At 44.7% G+C, this 19,740-nt stretch overlaps 1 protein-coding gene across 2 annotated transcripts in view; it reads left to right on the top strand.

Annotated features, from left to right (window-relative positions):
* The first annotated feature begins 11,685 nt into the window (after nt 1-11,685).
* The window catches only part of LOC113428736 (dehydrogenase/reductase SDR family member 13-like), a 56,540-nt gene continuing 48,485 nt past the window's right edge, over nt 11,686-19,740 (top strand). Inside the window, exon 1 of one of the 2 annotated variants that reach the window (XM_087955869.1) lies at nt 11,686-11,837. Coding sequence is in view for 1 of the 2 variants with exons in the window: in XM_087955859.1 (XP_087811985.1) it covers nt 11,969-12,113 (145 nt within the window). In the remaining variant the exon portion in view is untranslated. Of the gene's footprint in view, nt 11,838-11,913; nt 12,114-19,740 lie in introns of those variants that run through there. The other variant, XM_087955859.1, reaches the window with a different exon arrangement.

Here is a 19,740-nt window from a genome sequence, read left to right as displayed (position 1 = left end):
GAGGGCGAGAGGTGCCATCTATAAAACATTTTATAGGCATTTTCTTTATATGTTGCTGATTTTGTAATTTTATTATTCCTTGTCCAGACCTTTTCCCATTCTAATAATGTAATGCTACATCCTATGTTTCTACTCCAAGCTATCATGTTGCCTTTGACTACTTCCTCTTCTAATTCTATCTCTAATAAATAATTATAAAATTTAGTTATATATTTTTTTATCTGGGCCTAATAGGATTTTATCTAATTGTTGTGGCTTAACATAAATTCCAAAATTTTTCTTACCCTGACTGTATCTATTTTGAATTTGCAGGTAAGCCCACTTGTAGCCCTTGTTCTTGGAGATCTTGCCATGATTTTAAAATTCCTTGTGCATCAAGAAGGTCTTTGTATTTTATCATTTTGTTAAGATCTAAATTATTTGAATGTATCATCGCCTCCATTGTTGAAATCCAGATTGGGATTTTTAAATAATGTTTTTATTTTATTTTATTCCAAATAGCCAATAAAGAGTCTCTAATTATATGTCTGTGGAAATAATTCTGTTTGATTTTTCCAGTGTCCCATAAAAAGGTGTGCCACTCCCTCTGCAAGTCGTGGCCTTCTAGGAATTAGATTCTTTTATTCGACAGGTTTACCCACTCTTTCAGCCAAAGTAAGGAGGCTGCACTGTAGTATATTTCCCAATTTGGGAGTGCCACCTTATTTCATTGTTCTCAGGTTCTGAGTACAATGACAATAAATTTATCTTATCTTATCTTATCTTATCTTATCTTATCTTATCTTATACCTCCCCTGCTTTTCATATCTTGCATTGCCTTTAGGTTTATCCTCGGTTTTTTTCCCTTGCCAAATAAATTTGGTGGTTATCTTGTTAAGTTCCACAAAGTAATTTTTATGTATTTTTATTGGTATTGTTTGGAATAAGTAAATACATTTGGGCAGAATGTTTATTTTTATAGTGGCAATCCTCCCTAGTAAGGAGATTTGCAATTTGACCCATATCTCTAAATCTTTTTTGACTTGCTGTAATAATTTATTATAATTATTTTCCATTAGGGTTTTGCATTGAGCCGTCAACCAAATTCCTAAGTATTTAACTTTTTTTACTATTTGTCATCCCATTATCCTTTCCAATTTTAATTTCTGTTTTTCTGTTAAATTTTTAGTTATTAATTTCATTTTTTCCCTATTGATTTTAAGTCCTGAAACTTTCCCAAATTGATCTAACTCTTTCAATAGTTCTTGACCTGTTTCAATTGGTTCCTCTATGAAAAGAACCATATCATCCGCAAATGACTGGAGTTTATATTCTTCTTTCTTAATTTTTAGTCCTTTTATTCCTGGGTTCTGTCCAATGCGTGTAAGCAATGTTTCCAAAGATAATATGAAGAGCAGGGTAGATAGTGGACATCCCTGCCTAACTCCTTTCTCTATTTTTATTGAGCGTGTGTACTCTCCATTAATTATAATATTCACCTTTTGTGAATCGTAAATTGTAGTCACAATGTTTTCAAATTTAGTGCCTAAATTCATATTGTAAATTTGTTCGATTAGGAATTGCCAATTTAAGTTGTCAAGGGCCTTCTGTGCATCCAAGAATACAAGGGCTATTTGTTTTTCCGGATGGGCTTCGTAGTATTCCAAAACATTTAGCACTATTCTTAAATTATTCCTAATTTGTCTATTGGGAAGGAATCCATTTTGATCTTTATGTATATATTCATTCAATATTTTTAATCTATTTGCTATAATTGTGGTAAATATATTATAATCAGTATTTAACAGGGAAATTGGTCTGTAATTTTGTATAAGTCGTAAGTCTGAGTCTTCTTTCGGGATCAACGATATCAGTGTCTCCTTCCATGAATCCGGCATTCTTGCTGCAAGTAGGACCTCATTATATACTTCCACCATGAGAGGTCCTATTTGTTCTCCTATGTTCTTATGGTATCCCATCAGGTCCTGGAGTTTTATTGTTCTTTTGGTTTTCTATTGCTGTTTTTAACTCAGGCCACGTAATGTCTCTCCTTTATCTCCTCCTCGATTATTTTATCTTTAGTAGTACCCAAATAGTTTCTTATCATATCCTCGTTTACCTCCTTCTTTTTATAAAGATCTTCCAAAAAATTACATGCAATTTCTTTTTTCTGTTCTATTCCTTGTTGGGCATCCCCGTTTTCATCTATTAGTTGGTAGATCAATCTTTTTTCTTTTTCTTTTTTAAGTTTATAGGCCAACCACCTTCCTGGTTTATTGGTCTGTTCAAAGAATATTTGTCTAGCTGTATTCAACTTTGAAACCATTCTTTCTTGTTCGATTAAATTTAATTTATGTTTAGTTGTTATCATCTGATTTTTCAATTTACAATTTTTGGGGGGTGTTTTGTAGCTGAATTTCTAATTCTTTGATTCTTTGTTCTAATTTATTTTGTTGGACATATTTTTCTTTATTTCTTTTAGTGGTGTATGATATCATTGTGCCTCTTATTATTGCCTTCATTGTATCCCAAATATTCTGTTTCGTAGTTGCCTCATTGTTATTTTCTTTTAAGAAATAGTCTAATTCCTTCTTAAGTCTATTCATAAATTCTTTCTCTTTAATTAGCTGTGTATTTAAAGTCCACCTTTTCCTTGGTTTCTTCCTGCCTTTCCACACTATCTGAATCGGATTGTGATCTGCCCATTCGTGTGGTAAAATTTCAGTCTCTTTTAATTCATTTACTAGCTCACCATTCATCCACACCATATCAATTCGTGTCCATGACTGATGAGGATTAGAGTAAAATGTAAATTTCTTTTTCTCAGGGTTTAATTTCCTCCACATGTCTATCAAATTTAGTTCAATCATCATTTCCTTACATGTTTTCGGTAGCTCTCCCCCCCCCGCTACTGTGATCTTTCTGATGGTCCACAATAGCATTGAAATCCCCCAAGATACAAATATTCCTTTACTCTAATTCCACTATTTTCCCATGTAATTGTTTAAAGAATTCCTTTTGGTTATCGTTAGGGGCATAAATTACCACTAATAGAATTGGAGTTGATTTAATCCAAATTTATAACACCAGAATTCTTCCATTGGGGTCTGTCCAAATTAGCTCTGCTTTCATGTCGTCCTTCACATATACTGTTACCCCTTTCTTTTTCCTAAAATCTGCTGGCGACGTATACAAATTCCCTAGCTTGTGGCATTCTAGATATTTTTCTTCTTCCTTCCTTATATGAGTTTCCTGTAAACATATTATGTCTGCATTTTGTTTAATTAGTTTGGTTAGTATTCCTGTCCTTTTTATCCTAGAGTTTAGGCCATTTATGTTAATTGATAATATTTTATTTTCTTTGTCCATCACCTAATTGACTCTTGCTCTTTGTCTTGTAGTTACTCCTGTCTCTCTTTGTGGCTGATTGTGCGACTTCGGTTCTTCTCTTTCTTGATGTTGTATATTTTTCGAGTTCCTATAGTTCCCATCTCTATTCTTTTGATAGTCTTGGTCATCTTGCGAATTTGTTTCTAATTTGTCTCTACTACTCGATTCTTCAGGGCCTACCAATCGTTCACAGAATTCTTGGGCTTTTTCCACGGAGTCTACTTTAATTTTCCTTTCTTCCCATGTGATTTGCATTCCCTCTGCAATTAGCCATCTGAATATGATGCCTTTTTGGTTTAATTGGTTCGCCAAGAATTTATAATCTCGCCTCTGCTCTCTCACTCTTCTTGGGATTTGTTTAAGCACCAAGATTTCTTTTCCTTTATATGTAATTGTTTCTTCTCTAGAAATTTTATACATAACATCCCCAACTTTTTTTCTGGCAAATCTCAGGTGGACCTCTTTTGGATATTTATGTCATCTTGCGTAATTTGTGTTCACTCTGTATGCTTTGTCTCGCTCTTTCAGGATATCATCCTTATCTTTTTCCAACAGGTCTGCTAATATTCCTGCCATCACTTGTTCCAAATCCTCTTCTTTAGATTCCGTTATGTTTTGGAATCTCAAATATGCTGCGGCCTTGTCCATTTCCAGATATACCTAGTTGATGACCAAAATATATCTTGATGAACAAGACATATCTTGTTGATGACCCAAGCTCTGTAAAGGACCTTGGAATACTCACCTCTAATGATCTAAGTGCTAGAGCCCACTGCAACTACATAGCCAAAAAGGCATTAAGAGTTGTTAACCTAATCCTACGTAGCTTTTTCTCTGGTAATATCACACTACTAACCAGAGCATACAAAACATTTGCTAGACCAATACTCGAATACAGTTCATCAGTCTGGAACCCACATTACGTATCTGATATTAGCACAATTGAGAAAGTCCAGAAATATTTCACAAGAAGAGTTCTCCACTCCTCTACTCGTTGTAGAATACCTTATGCCACCAGACTTGAAATTCTAGAACTAGAAAACCTTGAATTACGCCGTCTTCGGTCTGATTTAAGCATGGTATATAAAATCATACATTGCAATGTCCTACTTGTCAATGAATACTTCAGCTTCAATCATAGCAACACTAGAGCACACAATAGATACAAACTCAAAGTAAACCGCACCAAACTTGATTGCAGGAAATACGACTTCAGCAATAGAGTGGTCAATGTCTGGAATACTCTACCCGACTCTGTAGTTTCTTCCCCCAAACCCCAAACACTTTAACCTTAGACTGTCTACTATTGACCTCACCCCTTTCCTAAGAGGTCTGTAGGGGGCGTGCATAAGCGCACCAACGTGCCTACCGTCCCTGTCCTATTGTTTCTCTTATTCTTCTTTTATTTTTCTTATATGTACCCATTTCATGTATTCACAACTATGTATACACTTATACTTATTATCTTGTAAACAATTGGCAAATCAAATAAATCAAATAAATAAAATAAAATAAATAAATAAATAAATAAATATACCAAGGAATCGTCCGTTTCTTTACTCACGTTTCTTAATTGCTCACCAACCATTTCCAGCTTCTTTTCCGTTTGTTCCGTCCTTTTCTCAACCTCCTTTATTGTTGATTTATTCCTTTCTAGTGCTTGCTGTATTGTTTCAATTTTTTGATCCAGCTTTAAGATGTCTAATTTCATTTCTACCTTTAAGTTCCCCATCTCTTCTTTTAATTCATTTGTGTCAGCTCTTGTTTCAATATGATTTTTTACCATTATTTCCGGAAGTTTCAGCATGGATTCTTGTAAAGTAAGAAGGGTCGATTGGATATTAGCATTCGTGATGACAGGTTGTTTCTCTCCAGGTAGAGTTTCTTCAATTGTCTTTTGTGCCATCACTGAGGGCAATGGCATCACAGTTGTTTGTATTGAAGAAGTCTTCTGCCCGCTTTTAAGCGTTGTGTTAGTCATACAGGTCATTTCTTGTAAAATTTGTTTTTGTTTTTGTATTATACTAAATACGTTGTCCTAAATTAGCATTCGCTATTGAGAAGTATCAGCTATATATGGCCACTACTCTAATTAATATGACATGTTACAGGGTTAACCTCTCTTGTCAATATATATACTGCTCAAAAAAAATAAAGGGAACACTTAAACAACACAATGTAACTCCAAGTCAATCACACTTCTGTGAAATCAAACTGTCCACTTATGTAGCAACACTGATTGACAATCAATTTCACATGCTGTTGTGCAAATGGAATAGACAACAGGTGGAAAGCAGAGGCAGGTAGCAAGACATCCCCAATAAAGGAGTGGTTCTGCAGGTGGTGACCACAGACCACTTCTCAGTTCCTATGCTTTCTGGCTGATGGTTTGGTCACTTTTGAATGCTGGCTGTGCTTTCGCTCTAGTGGTAGCATGAGACGGAGTCTACAACCCACACAAGTGCCCGTTGGTCTGTCCAATGCGGCCCGCCCCTGAAAAAAAATAGCTGCCATTGGTCTGTCCAACCCGGCCCGCCCCTGAAAAAAATCGCTGGGCGTGGCGTATTGCCCTGTGCCGCGTGGCCCCCAAAGCTGCAAAACAGTGTGGAGCGATCTAGGGGTAGGAAAGAAAAGAAATTTGCAAAGGCCTCGGCTGGGAGTTCGAAATCACCTTCGAGTGCGACCTCTCCGAAGGTAAGTCCCCGCAGATCCCCCTTTTTTCCGGGGCTTCCAGGCTTAAACTTTGCAAAGGCAAAGCTTGCAGGCTGGAGCGTCTTCCCGCCGAGGAGCGGGAAGGGTTCCACCCGGCGGGTGGGGCGGGCTGCTTGGAGCCACCTAAAGCTAGGCCGCTGCTGGTGGAGCCTTGCCCTGCTTTGGTGCCCCGTTTCCCGGCTCGGCGGTCCTGCTCGGGTGGCACTTTAAAAGTCTGCTCCCAGCACCCGAGCAACTTCCCAGCAACTTTCCGCTTCGTTTTAACTCGCGGGCGCTCACGCCTGACCCCAAGCCGCGTGGCGGAGGGGAAGCCCGGTGGGTGGGCGGGCAGGCGGGCTGCTTGGAGGAGGTGACCGGCGGCGCTCCGGGCTTCCCCTCCGCCGTGCGGCTTGGGGCGGCGCAGCGCCCGCGAGTTAAAACGAAGCGGAAAGTTGCTGGGAAGTTGCTCGGTTTTCCGGGCTTCCAGGGCTTTGCAAAGGCAAAGTTTGCAGGCTGGAGCGTCTTCCCGCCGAGGAGCAAGAAGGGTTCCGCCCGGCGGGTGGGCGGGCTGCTTAAACTTTGCTCGGGCGGCACTTTAAAAGCCTGCTCCCAGCCCCCGAGCAACTTCCCAGCAACTTCCGGCTTCCTTTTAACTCGCGGGCGCTCGCGCCTGGCCCCGAGCTGCGCGTCAGAGGGGAAGCCCGGTGGGCGGGCAGGCTGCTTGGAGGAGGCGACCCGGCGGTGCTCCGGCAGCAGCAACAGGCAGTTTCACCCGGGCTCCGCTCAGGTGTCTGGCTGGGGTTGTCAGGAGTTGCTACCGCTGGTGCAGCTCCGTGCGGCTCCAGTCCTGCGTTGCCTTGGGAAGGAAAAGGCAAAACCAGGAGCCGCTGAGCCTGAGCCTCCGGTGCCGCTGTTCCCATTGCAAAGCACCGCCGCGGCTCTTCCTTTTTGCCTTTCCCTTCCCGAGGCAACGCGGGACTGGAGCCGCGCGGAGCCACGCCGGCGGTAGCAACTCCTGACTCAGGGGCCTCCGAGGGGAGGGGAAGGGGGAGAAGAGGGGGAAGGGGGGCGATTCCCAAAAAATCTTGTGCTGACCCGGCCCGTCTGTCAAATTTTAAAAGTCAATGCGGCCCCCGAGCCAAAAAGTTTGCCCACCCCTGTTCTAGGGTGACTCAAGAGAAGAAGATCCCGAGTGAACCCTTCGCACAACCCCTGTTGCCCCTTTGGCAGCCTTGGGGCAACTTCTGAATATTTTTTGGAAGACCCAAGAATGAAGTGAGTGTGCAAGGATGAAGGGAGTGTGCATGTTTGCTTGTGTGTGTATACATCTGTGTGCTGCCTTGCACACTTATAATCGATTGCCATTGCATGGCTAATAGATTCAAATAGATAATACCACATAATGATCTTCTGTCTATTCCCTGAGTTAGTTAAAATAGTGCATGTCAACTCATAAAGCATTCCTATGCCTGTTTTCGAGGTGCCCTAAGCAATATTAAGACAGGGTCTTATTTTGGGGGAAACACAGTACCAGGGAAGCTGTGAGTTGTGCAAACTTGTCCGTCCCAGAAAGGGGAAAGGACGAGATGGAAGACACCAGGGTGAAGGGGGAACTCAAAAGGGAGCCTGGAGCAGCCAAACTCAGCATCTGACCCAAAGCTGCTGGCCAAATTTTGTTGGTCAAGGGGATTTGGCAGACTGGAAAAGATGGAAGAATCCCCTCCAGGAATCACCGTCGGCCGAGGACTCAGACCCAACGTCCACTGCCTGGCAGAGCTGTTTGAACCAGTTCGGAAGGATCCCCCGAGTCACCAGCATCAACTTCCTTAGAGACAAGTTCCCGGAGGTTAGGCTCTGCGACCGCCCAAACCAACCAGTCCCAGCTCAGGCACCAAATCCAGTGGGAGCAGCTACTCAATTTGTTCCCGATCTACCAATACTGCCTATCCCGCTGGCACCAGCAGCCCTATCAGTTCCTCTCGTTCCACCAGCACGAGGGGTAACGCTAATGGCCCTACTGGGACCGGCTGTCCCCTTAACACTAGTCATCTTCCCAATTCGGGAAGAGTGCCAACCACAGTACTGGGGATGAAGTACAACGGGAACCTGAAGCAGCTGGAATTCTTCCTGGTTCAAGTGTTAAGATTCTTTGTCCGTCCTGGAGCCGTGTTCAAGCAATGATTTACCTATCACTTCAGGAGGGGATACGTCCAGAACCTTTTAAGGAGGCCCCGGTTCGCCCCCTCCTGAAAAAACCATCACTTCATCCCACTTGCTTGGACAACTTTTCCCTGACAAATGAAGGTGAATATACATGTCCCGGGATAATGTTGCAGGATCCAACCTGGGTCCATCACCGAGACCAGAGGTTTAAATGTCAACGTTCCAACTGATGAACCCAAGCAAAGAAAGCACGTTTGGGGCGATCCAATCTCTGAACGCAAAGCTTTATTGAGTACATCGTTTTGGCACTGATGAGGGCAAAACCAGATCGAGCTATTCCCCGCGCAAACCCACACGATTGAAGTATAGAACAGCATTATAGAAGTAGAGTGTTTCACCATCCAGGAGGGAGAAGGAATCTAACTGGCGGGTAGTGGCACCAACAACATCAAGCCATGGTGGCACAGTGGTTAGAATGCAGTATTGCTGGCTAATTCTGCTGACTGCCATCTGCCAGTAGTTCAATTCTCCCCTCCGCCCGCCCCTCCCCTCCCCGCCCAGTCAGTCCTTTTCGCGCAGGCGCGACATAGCTGATTGCATTCTCCCCGCCCAGTCGCTCCTTAAGGTATTTCTTTTTTTCTCCCCGACAATCAGCTGTTCCAACAATCAGCTGTGCCAGGATCCCCCTCGCTCTCTTACTGCCTCATCCACTAGATTTCCCTGAGGCCCAGAAGGCCCAAAAATGGAGCACCGGGAGGGTGCTGCAAAAAAGCCACGCCCACCCAGCCATATGGCCACACCCACCTAGCCACGCCCACAGAGCCGGTTGTTAAAAAATTTGAATCCCACCCCTGGGGTCGAGGGAGCCCCCAGTGGGAGAGAAATGCCTGGCGGCGCCCCAGACGGACCTGGGTGGGGCTCCATCTGGGGGGCCTTGGAGCTGGACTTCCACTCACCTGGATGAACCGCGTAGCAGGTGACGTTGTTTCCTTCCAGCCGGTTGGCCAACTCTCTGGCGTGCAGCATGTTGGCTAGTTTGCTGCTGTTGTAGGATGTTAGCATCTTCCATAACCCCTTTCCCGGCTTGTGGATGGTCCGAAAGTCGATCTTCCCCAAGAAATGCACACTCGAGGACAGAATTACGATCCGGCTCGGGGCGCAGCGCTTCAGCCGGTCCAGGAGCAGGTGGGTCAGCAGGAAGTGGCCCAAGTGGTTGACCTGGAAGGCCTGGTCAAAGCCATCGGCGGTTTGGCCAGTCGTAAAGACCCCTGCCAGAAAAGTAAGCAGATTATAGGCAGTCCTCGGCTTACGACGGGTCACTTCACGATTACGACCCGATTCCAAAGTTTCAATGGCTCCCCCTTGCGGCAGCATGATTGCATTCTGGGTACTTGGCCACCTGTCAGGTGATCGCGATTTATAACATTTTTGTCAAAAAATGCAGTTTTCAACAAAAACACCTGATAGTGAACACTCGGTTCACTTAACAACCGCCTCAAGAAAAGGATGTAAAATCGTGTGGGTTACAGGGGCTTTAGCACCATCATAACTTCTGACATCATGGGCAGGCTCCACCACAGTCGTAACTTGAGGATTGCATGTAAAGCATCCAGTTTGATCGAGTGGTTAAGGCAATAGACTCTAAAAGTCAGTTAAGTCAATTTGGTCTAGTGGTTACAACACGGGAGGACATGAGTTCAAATCTCGCCTTAGTCTAAAAGCCTGCTGGATGGCTTTGGTCCAATCACCAGGAGACGGTGAGATCTAGTCCTGCCTTAGGCACGAAAGCCGGCTGGGTGACTTTGCGCCAATCACCAGGAGACGGTGAGTTCTAGTCCCACTTTAGCCATGAAAGCCGGCTGGGTGACTGGGCCAGCCTGTCTTTCCACCCAACCCACCTCGCAGAATTGTTTTGGGAAAAATAGGAAGAGGTAGTTGTGTTGGATTTGTCTTCAGTTACTTGTAATAATAATAACAAAGGCGGTAAGGAAAAATTTACAGATGCAAATAGGAGAGAGCCGCTTCTCAAGTTATGGCCAAATCCTCAAAAGGAGAGAAATCCCAGACAATCCCCCCACCCCTCAATATTCCCCCTTTCCTTCCCCCTCCGGAGACCCTGGGGAGGGTCTGCTCTGGCCCCACCTGCGTTGTTGATGAGGATGTCCAGGCGGGGCTCCGAGGCTAAGAAGGTCTGCGCAAAATCTCGCACGGAGTTCAGGCTGGCCAGATCCAGGATCATCAGGATCACCTCCGAGTTCCCACTTTCCTGGAAAAGGAGCGGGAGGAATCGTGAGCTTCGGGATCCGGTGCGGTTTCAAAGACAGATTCCAGTGCATAATAAAAAAATACAGGCAGTTCTTGACCTATAACCATTTATTTAGGGATGGATCAAAGTGATTTACGACCAATCCACTCACTTCCGACTGTCTCGCAGCACCTCCAGGGTCATGTGATCGGAATTTCGGTAATTGGCAACCAGCAATATTTCCGATAGTGGCAGTGACCCGGGATCATGTGATCACTATTTGTGATTGTCCCAAGAGGATTCAGACAAGAAAAGTCAATGTGGGGCGGAAGCTGGATTCACTTAACAACCATGTGATTCACTTAACAACTGTAGTGATTTGCCTAACAACCATGGCAAAAAAAAATTGGGTCTGGCTGACTTAACAACTGTCATGGCTGTCTCTGCTCCATCCCTAGGAAATAAAAACCCCTGACTCCTTCCTTCCTTCCTTCCTTCCTTCCTTCCTCATTTTCCTTCTTTCTTTCCTCCCTCCCTTCCTTCTCGTTTTCCTCCCTTCTCTCCTTCCTTCTCATTCCTATCACCTTTTTCCTTCCTTCCTTCCTTCCTTCTCATTTTCCTTCTTTCTTTCCTCCCTCCCTTCCTTCTTGTTTTCCTCCCTTCTCTCCTTCCTTTTCATTCCTATCACCTTTTTCCTTCCTTCCTTCCTCCGTTCCTTCTCTCCTTCCTTCCTTCTCATTTTTCTTCTTTCTTTCCTCCCTCCCTCCTTCTCGTTTTCCTCCCTTCTCCTTCCTATCACTTTTTTCCTTCCTTCCTTCTCATTTTCCTTCTTTCCTCCCTCCCTCTCTTCTCTCTTCCTCCCTTCTCATTCCTATCACCTTCCTTCCTTGCTTCCTCCCTTCTCTTCCTCCCTTCCCTCCCCTTCCTTCTCATTCCTTCACCTTCCTTCCTTCTCGTTTTCTTCTCTTTCCTCCCTCCCTCCTTCCTTCCTTTCTTCTCCTCCTCCTTCCTTCCTTCCTATCACCTTCCTTCCTTCCTTCCTTCCTTCCTTCCTTCTCATTTTCCTCCCTTCCCTCCTCCCTTCCTTCTCATTCCTATCACCTTCCTTCCTTCTCGTTTTTCTTCTTTCTTTCCTCCCTCCCTCCCTCCTTTTCCTTTCTTCTCTCCTTCCTTCCTCATTCCTATCACCTTCCTTCCTTCCTTCCTTCCTTCCTTCCTTCCTTCCTTCCGTCTCATTTTCCTTCTTCCCTCCCTCCCTTCCTTCTCATTTCCGTTCCTTCCCCAGGAGGGGATGACTGGAAGACGAAAGAGCGGCATGCTGCTGGCGGACGCAGGACGGGAGACCACCAGGAGAAGCCAGGACGAGCGGGCGAGTGGAGAGCGAGAGGCTGGCAGAGCCGCGGGCGGGCGGTGCTGTCCCAGGCAGGGGCGGGGCGGGGCGGGGGCGATCGGCCTTAAAGGGAAGCGGTCACGGGTTGCGGGTCCAGCGGAGATCGGACCATGGAGGGGGCGGCCGGGGCGGCGGGGGCGGGCGCGGCGCTGCTGCTGCTGCTGGGGCTCTACGCGCTGATCTACTACTACTTGGTGGCGGCCACCCGGTGCCGGAACGCGGTCAGCCTGCGGGGCAAGACGGTGCTCATCACAGGTCAGCTGGGGGGGCTTGTTCCCTTCCTTCTTTCTTTCTTTCTTTCTTTTTCTTTCTTTTTCTTTCTTTCTTTCTTTTCTCTCTTCTCTCTCCTCTCTCCTCCCTCCTCCCTCTCTTCCTTTCTCCCCTCCCTCCCTCTCTCTCTCTCTCCGCGCGCGCAGGACCGAACTCGCGGGCCAAAAGCGCAGCGCAGCGTCCGAGGGAGACGCGAGTCGAGACTCAACGCTAAGCCAGGTTTGTCCGCGGAGATTCCGCCCCCCCACCCCCTCCAGGTCCTGCTTGACCCAAAGGCGCTTTAGCCACAACCCAGGAAGTCCGGCCAGAAAAGGGGAAGAAACCAGGCCGAACCGAACCGTCCGAATTCTGATCATGGGACCGCCGAGAGGCTGCGAGAGTTGTAACTGGGAGGACTGGTTGTAATGGAAATTCAAAGCCTGGAACTAAGGAGGAATTTTCCGACAGGGAGAACAATCCAGCCATGCGACAGAAGTTGTCCTTGAAGTGGTGGGAACTTCATCATACCTGGAGGCTTCCAAGAAGAGACTGGACTGCCATTGGTCAGAAATGCTGTAGGGTCTCCTGCTTGGGCAGGGTGGGGGGGGGGGGTTGGGCTAGATGACCTCTGAAGTCCCTTCCAACTCTGTTCATCTGTCTGTCCCCAGGGCTGCCACAGACCCCCAGCCGGGAAGAAAGGACGGGGAGCGGAACAGCAGTGGGGAAAGTTCTGGGCTGGGCTGGGGGAAACTGGACCAGCCTTGGGAAACTTGGAAGGATGAACAGAATCATAGTTGGAAGGCCTGTTGGAGGTCTTCTCATAGTCCAACCCCTCCTCAAGTAGAAGACTAGTCTATCCCTTTCCGGTTTGTCCAATCTCTTCTTAAAAACCTCCAGTGTTGGGAGCCCCCACAACTTCTGGTGGCAAGCAGTTCCACTGGTTAATTGTTGGAAAGTTTCTCCTTCATTCCAGGTTGCTTCTCTCCTTGATGAGTTTCCAACCATTTTCCTTCCTTCCCCTCTCCTCTTTGTCTCTTTCTCATCTTCCTTTCTTCTTCCCTCCCTCTCCTTCCTTCCTTCTATAGAATAATAGAGTTGGAAAGGATCTTGGAGGTCATCTAGTCCAGCCCCCTGCTCAAGCCGGAGACCCAATCCCATTCCTTTCCAATCTCTTCTTAAAAGGCTCCAGTGTTGGAGCAACTGCAGTTTCTGGTGGCCAGCAGTTCCACTGGTTAATTGTCCTCCCTCTCAGGGAATTCCTCCTTAATTCCAGGTGGCTTCTCTCCTTGGTTAGTTTCCATCCGTTGCTTCTCCTCCTGCCTGCAGGGGCTTTGGAGAAGAGAAGAATAGACTGCTATCATGTCCCCCTAGTTCTTCCTTTCTCCAGACTAGCCAAACCCAAATCCTGCCAAACCCAAATTCTTCCTCTGTTTGTGTCTCCAGGCCTTTCATGGCCTTAGTTGTTGCTCTTCTCTGCACTTGATTTCCAAAGTCTCAACCTCTTTTTTTGCAATGTGGGGACCCAAACTGGATGGAATATTCCAACTGTGGCCTTACTCAATCTGTATAAAGTGATACTAATACTTCACGCGACTTTGATTCTGTGCTCCTATTTATACAACTAAGGATTGTATTAAGCCTTTGGGGCTGCTGCCACCGCACACAGCTGGCTTATATTTAATTGCTAGTCTACCAGTTGGATTTACTGTTGTGGTTCGCCAGCAGCCGGTGCAGACGGCAGCGGAATCGGACAGTGAGGATGAAAGGGATCCAGTCCGGGAGTCTGGCGAGGATTCGGACGAGGGTCCTGCGTCCGATGTAGGGATGGGGCCAGGACTATCTGAGAGTGGGGGGCTGCCTTTGGAGCTTTCAAAGTCTGGCGCCAGTGAAGCAGAGGATCCAGGGGAGCGTGTCCCCAGTGCACGTGTCCGATCTAAGCATAGTATATAAAATCATACCTTGCAATGTCCTACCTGTCAATGAATACTTCAGCTTCAACCACAACAACACAAGAGCACACAATAGATACAAACTCAAGGCAAACCGCACCAAACTTGGTTGCAGGAAATACGACTTCAGCAACAGAGTGGTCAGTGTCTGGAATCCTCTACCTGACTCTGTGGTTTCTTCCCCAAACCCCAAAACCTTTAACCTTAGACTGTCTACTATTGACCTCACCCCTTTCCTAAGAGGTCTGTAAGGGGCGTGCATAAGCGCACCAACGTGCCTACCCTCCCTGTCCTATTGTTTCTTTATTTTTCTTATGTGTATCCATAACTATGTTTTTACTTACACCTATTATCTTGTAAGCGATGGACAAATCAAATAAATAAATAAAAAATAAATAAATGGTTTTTTCCCCTCGTGCCATCACTCTGCCCAACACCAACAGTATTGGGCAAACGTTTCAGGCAGTTGGGCAAAAATGCTGCAAATGACGCATGCCTTCCGAAGTGGAAGTGTTCATCATCGTTTATTTTCCTCAATTAACAAAAGGCAAAGTCAATGAGAAATCCAAATCACACCCGTATTCGGGGTGTCCACCTTTTGCCTTGAAAACAGCATCAATTCTTACACTTGCAAACTTGCACAAAGTCAGGGATTTTTTCAGGATTAGAGTCAGGTAGATAATTAACCGATGATACCAGGCAGTGGCTAATGATCCATTTCATACTCGGGTCGAAACAAAGTCAGTAACTGAGACAGAAAGAGCAGTGTATGAAGCTTAACACCGGGCAAGGGACAGATGGACTCTGCTAGTAAGGTGAGGTTGTGGGAAGGCACTTTCGTGTCACAAGCCACACGCCATGGCAAAACGGAGCACAGGAAGAAAAGGAAAGAAAAAGGAGTTATACTGCAATCCGTAAGGTCTCTCCCAGGCAAAGAATCAGAGTCTGAATAGAGCTGGAAGGGACCTCGGAGGTCTTCTAATCCAGCCCTCTGCTCAAGCATTTCAGACCAGTGGTTGTCCAGCCTCTTCTTAAAAACCTCCAGTGATGGAGAGCCTACAACTTCTGGGATCCAGATGTTCCACTGGTTCATTGTGCTCACTGTTAGGACGTTTCTGTTGCGGTTAGCTGGCAGCAGGTGCAGACGGCTGAGGACAGCGAGGATTCAGGTGAGGGGCCAGGACCATCAGGGAGTGGACTGCTGCCTTCAGAGATTGGGGGGGCTGGCAGCAGCGACGAGGAGGTTCCCGAGGAGCCTGTGCCAAGTGCGTGTGCGCACAGGATTGCTCGTAGGAAAGAGCAGCTACAACAGCACAGGCAACTCGGGAGTAAGGCTGCAAGGTAACGGCCCCTCGTTCAAGAAGATAAAAGCCAGCTGTGAAAGGAAAGTACTTTGCAGAAGGCAAAGGCGTTTTGAAAATCAGCCTTGTGGACATTCCAGTATTCTGAGTTTGTATTTGAAGATTCTTATTTTGCAAATTATTTCTTGTCTGTTATCTTTTATCTGTTATCTTTTGACAAGTCTTGCACAGTTTGGCAAGGCTTGTGCTTATCACAGATAATTATTTTATAAAAGCATTACAAGGTTTCTCTTCCTTTTGGATTGTGTTTGATTTGTTGGAAAAGGGCTTGGGTCAGAACAGTTTCTCGTTAATTCCAAGTTGCTTCTCTTAATTTTCGTATGTTACTTCTTGTCCTGCCTTCTGGGGCTTTGGAGAATATTTTATCTTCTCTTCTTTGGGCCAGTCCCTCAAATACTGGAATACCGCTGTCATGTTCCCCCTAATTCTTCTTTTCTCTAGACTAGTCAAGCCCAAATCGTGCAGCCCTTCTTTATATCTTTTTGACTCCAGGCCTTTAATCCTCTTAGTTGCTCTTCTCCTAACTTTTTCCAAAGTCTCAACATCTTTTTTGTAATGTGGGGACCAAAACTGGATGCTGTTATTCCAGGTGTGGCCTTATTAAGGCTTTATAAAGCAGCACTGATACTTCATTCGATCTTGATCCTATGCCTCTGTTTATACAACCCAGGATCGTATTAGCCTTTTTGGCTGCTGCTGCACATGGCTGGCTCCTATTTTTATTTTTATTTTATTTATTTATTTGATTTGTCAATCGCTTACAAGATAATAGGTATAAGTATATACATAGTTATGAATACATGAAATGGGTACATATAAGAAAAATAAAAGAATAAGAGAAACAATAGGACAGGGACAGTAGGCACGTTGGTGCGCTTATGCACGCCCCCTGCAGACCTCTTAGGAAAGGGGTGAGGTCAATAGTAGACAGTCTAAGGTTAAAGTGTTTGGGGTTTGGGGAAGAAACCACAGAGTCAGGTAGAGGATTCCAGACATTGACCACTCTGTGGCTGAAGTCGTATTTCCTGCAATCAAGTTTGGTGCGGTTAACCTTGAGTTTGTATCTATTGTGTGCTCTTGTGTTGTTATGGTTGAAGCTGAAGTATTCCTTGACAGGAAGGACATTGCAATGTATGATTTTATATACCATACTTAAATCAGACCGAAGACGGCGTAATTCAAGGTTTTCTAGTTCTAGAATTTCAAGTCTGGTGGCCTAAGGTATTCTGCTACGAGTAGAGGAGTGGAGAACTCTTCTTGTGATATATTTCTGGACTTTCTCAATTGTGCTAATATCAGATACGTAATGTGGGTTCCAGACTGATGAGCTGTATTTGAGTATTGGTCTAGCAAATGTTTTGTATGCTCTAGTTAGTAGTGTGATATTACCAGAGAAAAAGCTACGTAGGATTACGTTAACAACTCTTAATGCCTTTTTGGCTATGTAGTTGCAGTGGGCTCTAGCACTTAGATCATTAGAGGTGAGTATTCCAAGGTCCTTTACAGAGCTTGGATCGTCAACAAGATCTTGACTATTCAGCTTGTATTTTATTTTCTGATTTTTTTTGCCAATATGTAAGACAGAGCATTTATTTGTTGAGATTTGAAGTTGCCATTTGTTTGACCATTCTGATCCATAGTCGAGGTCTTTTTGAAGGGTAGCACTATTGTCTGTGGTATTGAACAGCTTTACATCATCAGCGAAGAGAACGCAGTTGCTCTTAATATGATCACAGAGGTCGTTTATGTAGAGTATGAAGAGAGTTGGTCCTAGAACACTGCCTTGGGGACACCACTGTTGACAGGTACAGAATTTGATAGGACGCTCCCAATTTTGACCATTTGTTGTCTGTTTGACAGGAATGTTTCTATCCAGTTATGCAGGTGTCCAGAGATACCATAAGATTTTAGTTTTAGGAGTAGTTTGTCGTGTACCACTGAATCGAAGGCTTTACAGAAGTCTATGTAGATTGCGTCTATTGCTTTGCCCTGGTCGAGTTGTGTCGTCCATATGTTTTTGCAGTGTAATAGTTGCAGATTACAGGATAGTTTTTTCCTGAAACCAAATTGTTTATTGGAGAGTAGGTTGTTTGTCTCTAAGTGGAGATGATGGATTGGTTAATAATTGATTCCACGACTTTACAGGTGACGCAGCATAAGGAGATTGGTCTGTAATTTTCAACTAGGCTGGGATCTCCCTTTTTGAAGATGGGGATGACTGTGGCTTGCGACCATAGTTTTGGCAAGGAGCTGGTCCTGAAAGATTTTCCAAAGATTATGCTTAGAGGTTCGGCTATGGCAGCGGATAGCTTTTTTAAGAAGTAGGCACATATTCCGTCTGGTCCAATAGATAGAGATGGTTTTAGATTGTGTAGTGCTTTTTCAACAATATCTTCTGTAAAATCGATATGTATTAGATCATTGTAGTTGTCAGTGGTTCGACTAGGAAATACTGGGCATGATCCATTGCTGTTTAAAAATACTGAGCAAAAGAATGTGTCAAAGAGGTTGGCTTTAATAGTGTCGTTGTTGCAGTCTTTACCATTAGGTCCTTTCAGGGGTGGGATGGACCTTGAGTCTTTTAGTTTGTTGTTTACAAAATTGTAGAAAGCACGGGTGGAATTGGTGTGTAGAAGGTTTTCCTCTTGTTTAATGTGATAATTGGTGCATTCAGTCTTTATCTGGTGGCATAATTTTTTGTATCGGCTTTTGAAATTGGCAACGTGACCAGATTTGTTTTTCCGCCAGAGTGATCTCTTTTCGGATTGAGGTTTCCTTATTGTTATGGGTAATCTGTTTTTTTGTTTTTGTTTTGGGAGTTGTTGTTGGTACATATAGTTTGATGACTCTTTTGACTTCAAGTAAAAATATGTTGTAATTGGTCTTCAACAGTATTGCATCCAGTGAATAGAGATTGCCAATCAAGGGATGAGAGATCGTTGTCTATAAGATCATAGTTGCCTTTTTTGAAGTTATAATTGGGGATTACGTCATTGTGATGATTTTTGTGTGGGCGTATGTTGAGACGAAAGTCAATCATATTGTGGTCACTGCTGGAAAAGGGTTCTTTAGTTTGTATTCCATAAATTAAATTCAAACTATTGCAGAAGATGAGATCGAGGCAGTTGTTAAGTCTAGTGTTGTTGGTTACTAGTTGTTCCAGACCCAGATTTGTAACAGCATTGTAGAAGGTTGCGTGTATGGGTTCAGTTGTACATTCATTTAGGGTCCAGTCAATATGAGGTAGATTGAAGTCACCAAGAAAGATAAAAGCGTATGAGCAGGATGCTGCCCATGTTAGTAGTGAATTTAGCTTGTTTGCATGTTCAATGTCATAATCAGGTGCTCTGTAACATAGTAAGAATCGAAATGTGATATTTAAGGATAGTTCACAGATGATGGTCTCAGGAAGAGCAAGCTCCTGGGTAACTTGGATATTTTTTAGATGTAAGGACTTTTTATAGAAGATAGCAACACCACCTCCTCTACGAATTTCATGATCTGATCGGTAAACATGATAGTCTCTTACTGTGGTAATGGAGTCAGGGAGAGATTCGTTGAGCCATGTTTCCCAGACAAATATAATGTCGAATTTAGCCATATTTAGTAGGAGGAAAAATTCAGGTATTTTATTCGCAAGGCTTCTTGCATTGAGTAGCTTGTATTTAAGGCCAGCAGTAGTTGGAATAGAGGTAGTTAGGGGCGTGCGTGCCTAGTCTTGGGTGATGGTGGATTGGTTGAGGTAGGGTTGTGGTTGAAGGTTAAAGCTGAGTTGCGGGTTGTGTGACTTACTTTTGATACAGTCAGCATGGTAGTCAATGTACAGGTCCTTCTCTCCATTGTCTAGACGTTTTTTGAGTTCAGTGCGGAGTACACGGGAGCGGGCACGTTGCTGTATGGTTAGGTCAGGGCGACAACAGAGATTCTTATGGTTGGTGTTGGTTTTGGCGAGTGAATTTATAGTGTAAATGAATTTACGTTTGCTTGATTCATTTTTGCAAATGACCCTGCAGAAGCGTGGGGCCACAGAGCCGTCTCTGTTTTTGAGCTCTCGGCCAATGCGGGAAATGTCAAGTATTTCATCAGGGGAGATGGTTGATGCTTGATAATCACTGATGATGTTTCGGACAGTTGTGATGTCATCATTATCACTGATGTCCTCTAGACCAAATAAGATGGCGTTTGGACGTTTCCGTCCATCCCTGTGTCTAGTTGTTTTGGCATGCCAGGCCCTCCGGCACCATCTTGAGGGGAGAAGTTTATGTCCAGGGTGTGATGTTTTCTCAGCCCTCCTGTTGACCTGCAAGGTATACAGGTCTTCTG

This window comes from Notechis scutatus, chromosome 1 (genome assembly GCF_049901735.1).
Source record: "Notechis scutatus isolate UNSWTSFEM ecotype Mainland chromosome 1, rNotScu1.2, whole genome shotgun sequence".
Lineage (NCBI taxonomy): Eukaryota > Metazoa > Chordata > Lepidosauria > Squamata > Elapidae > Notechis > Notechis scutatus.
This window is presented reverse-complemented; position numbering and strand designations above follow the sequence as displayed.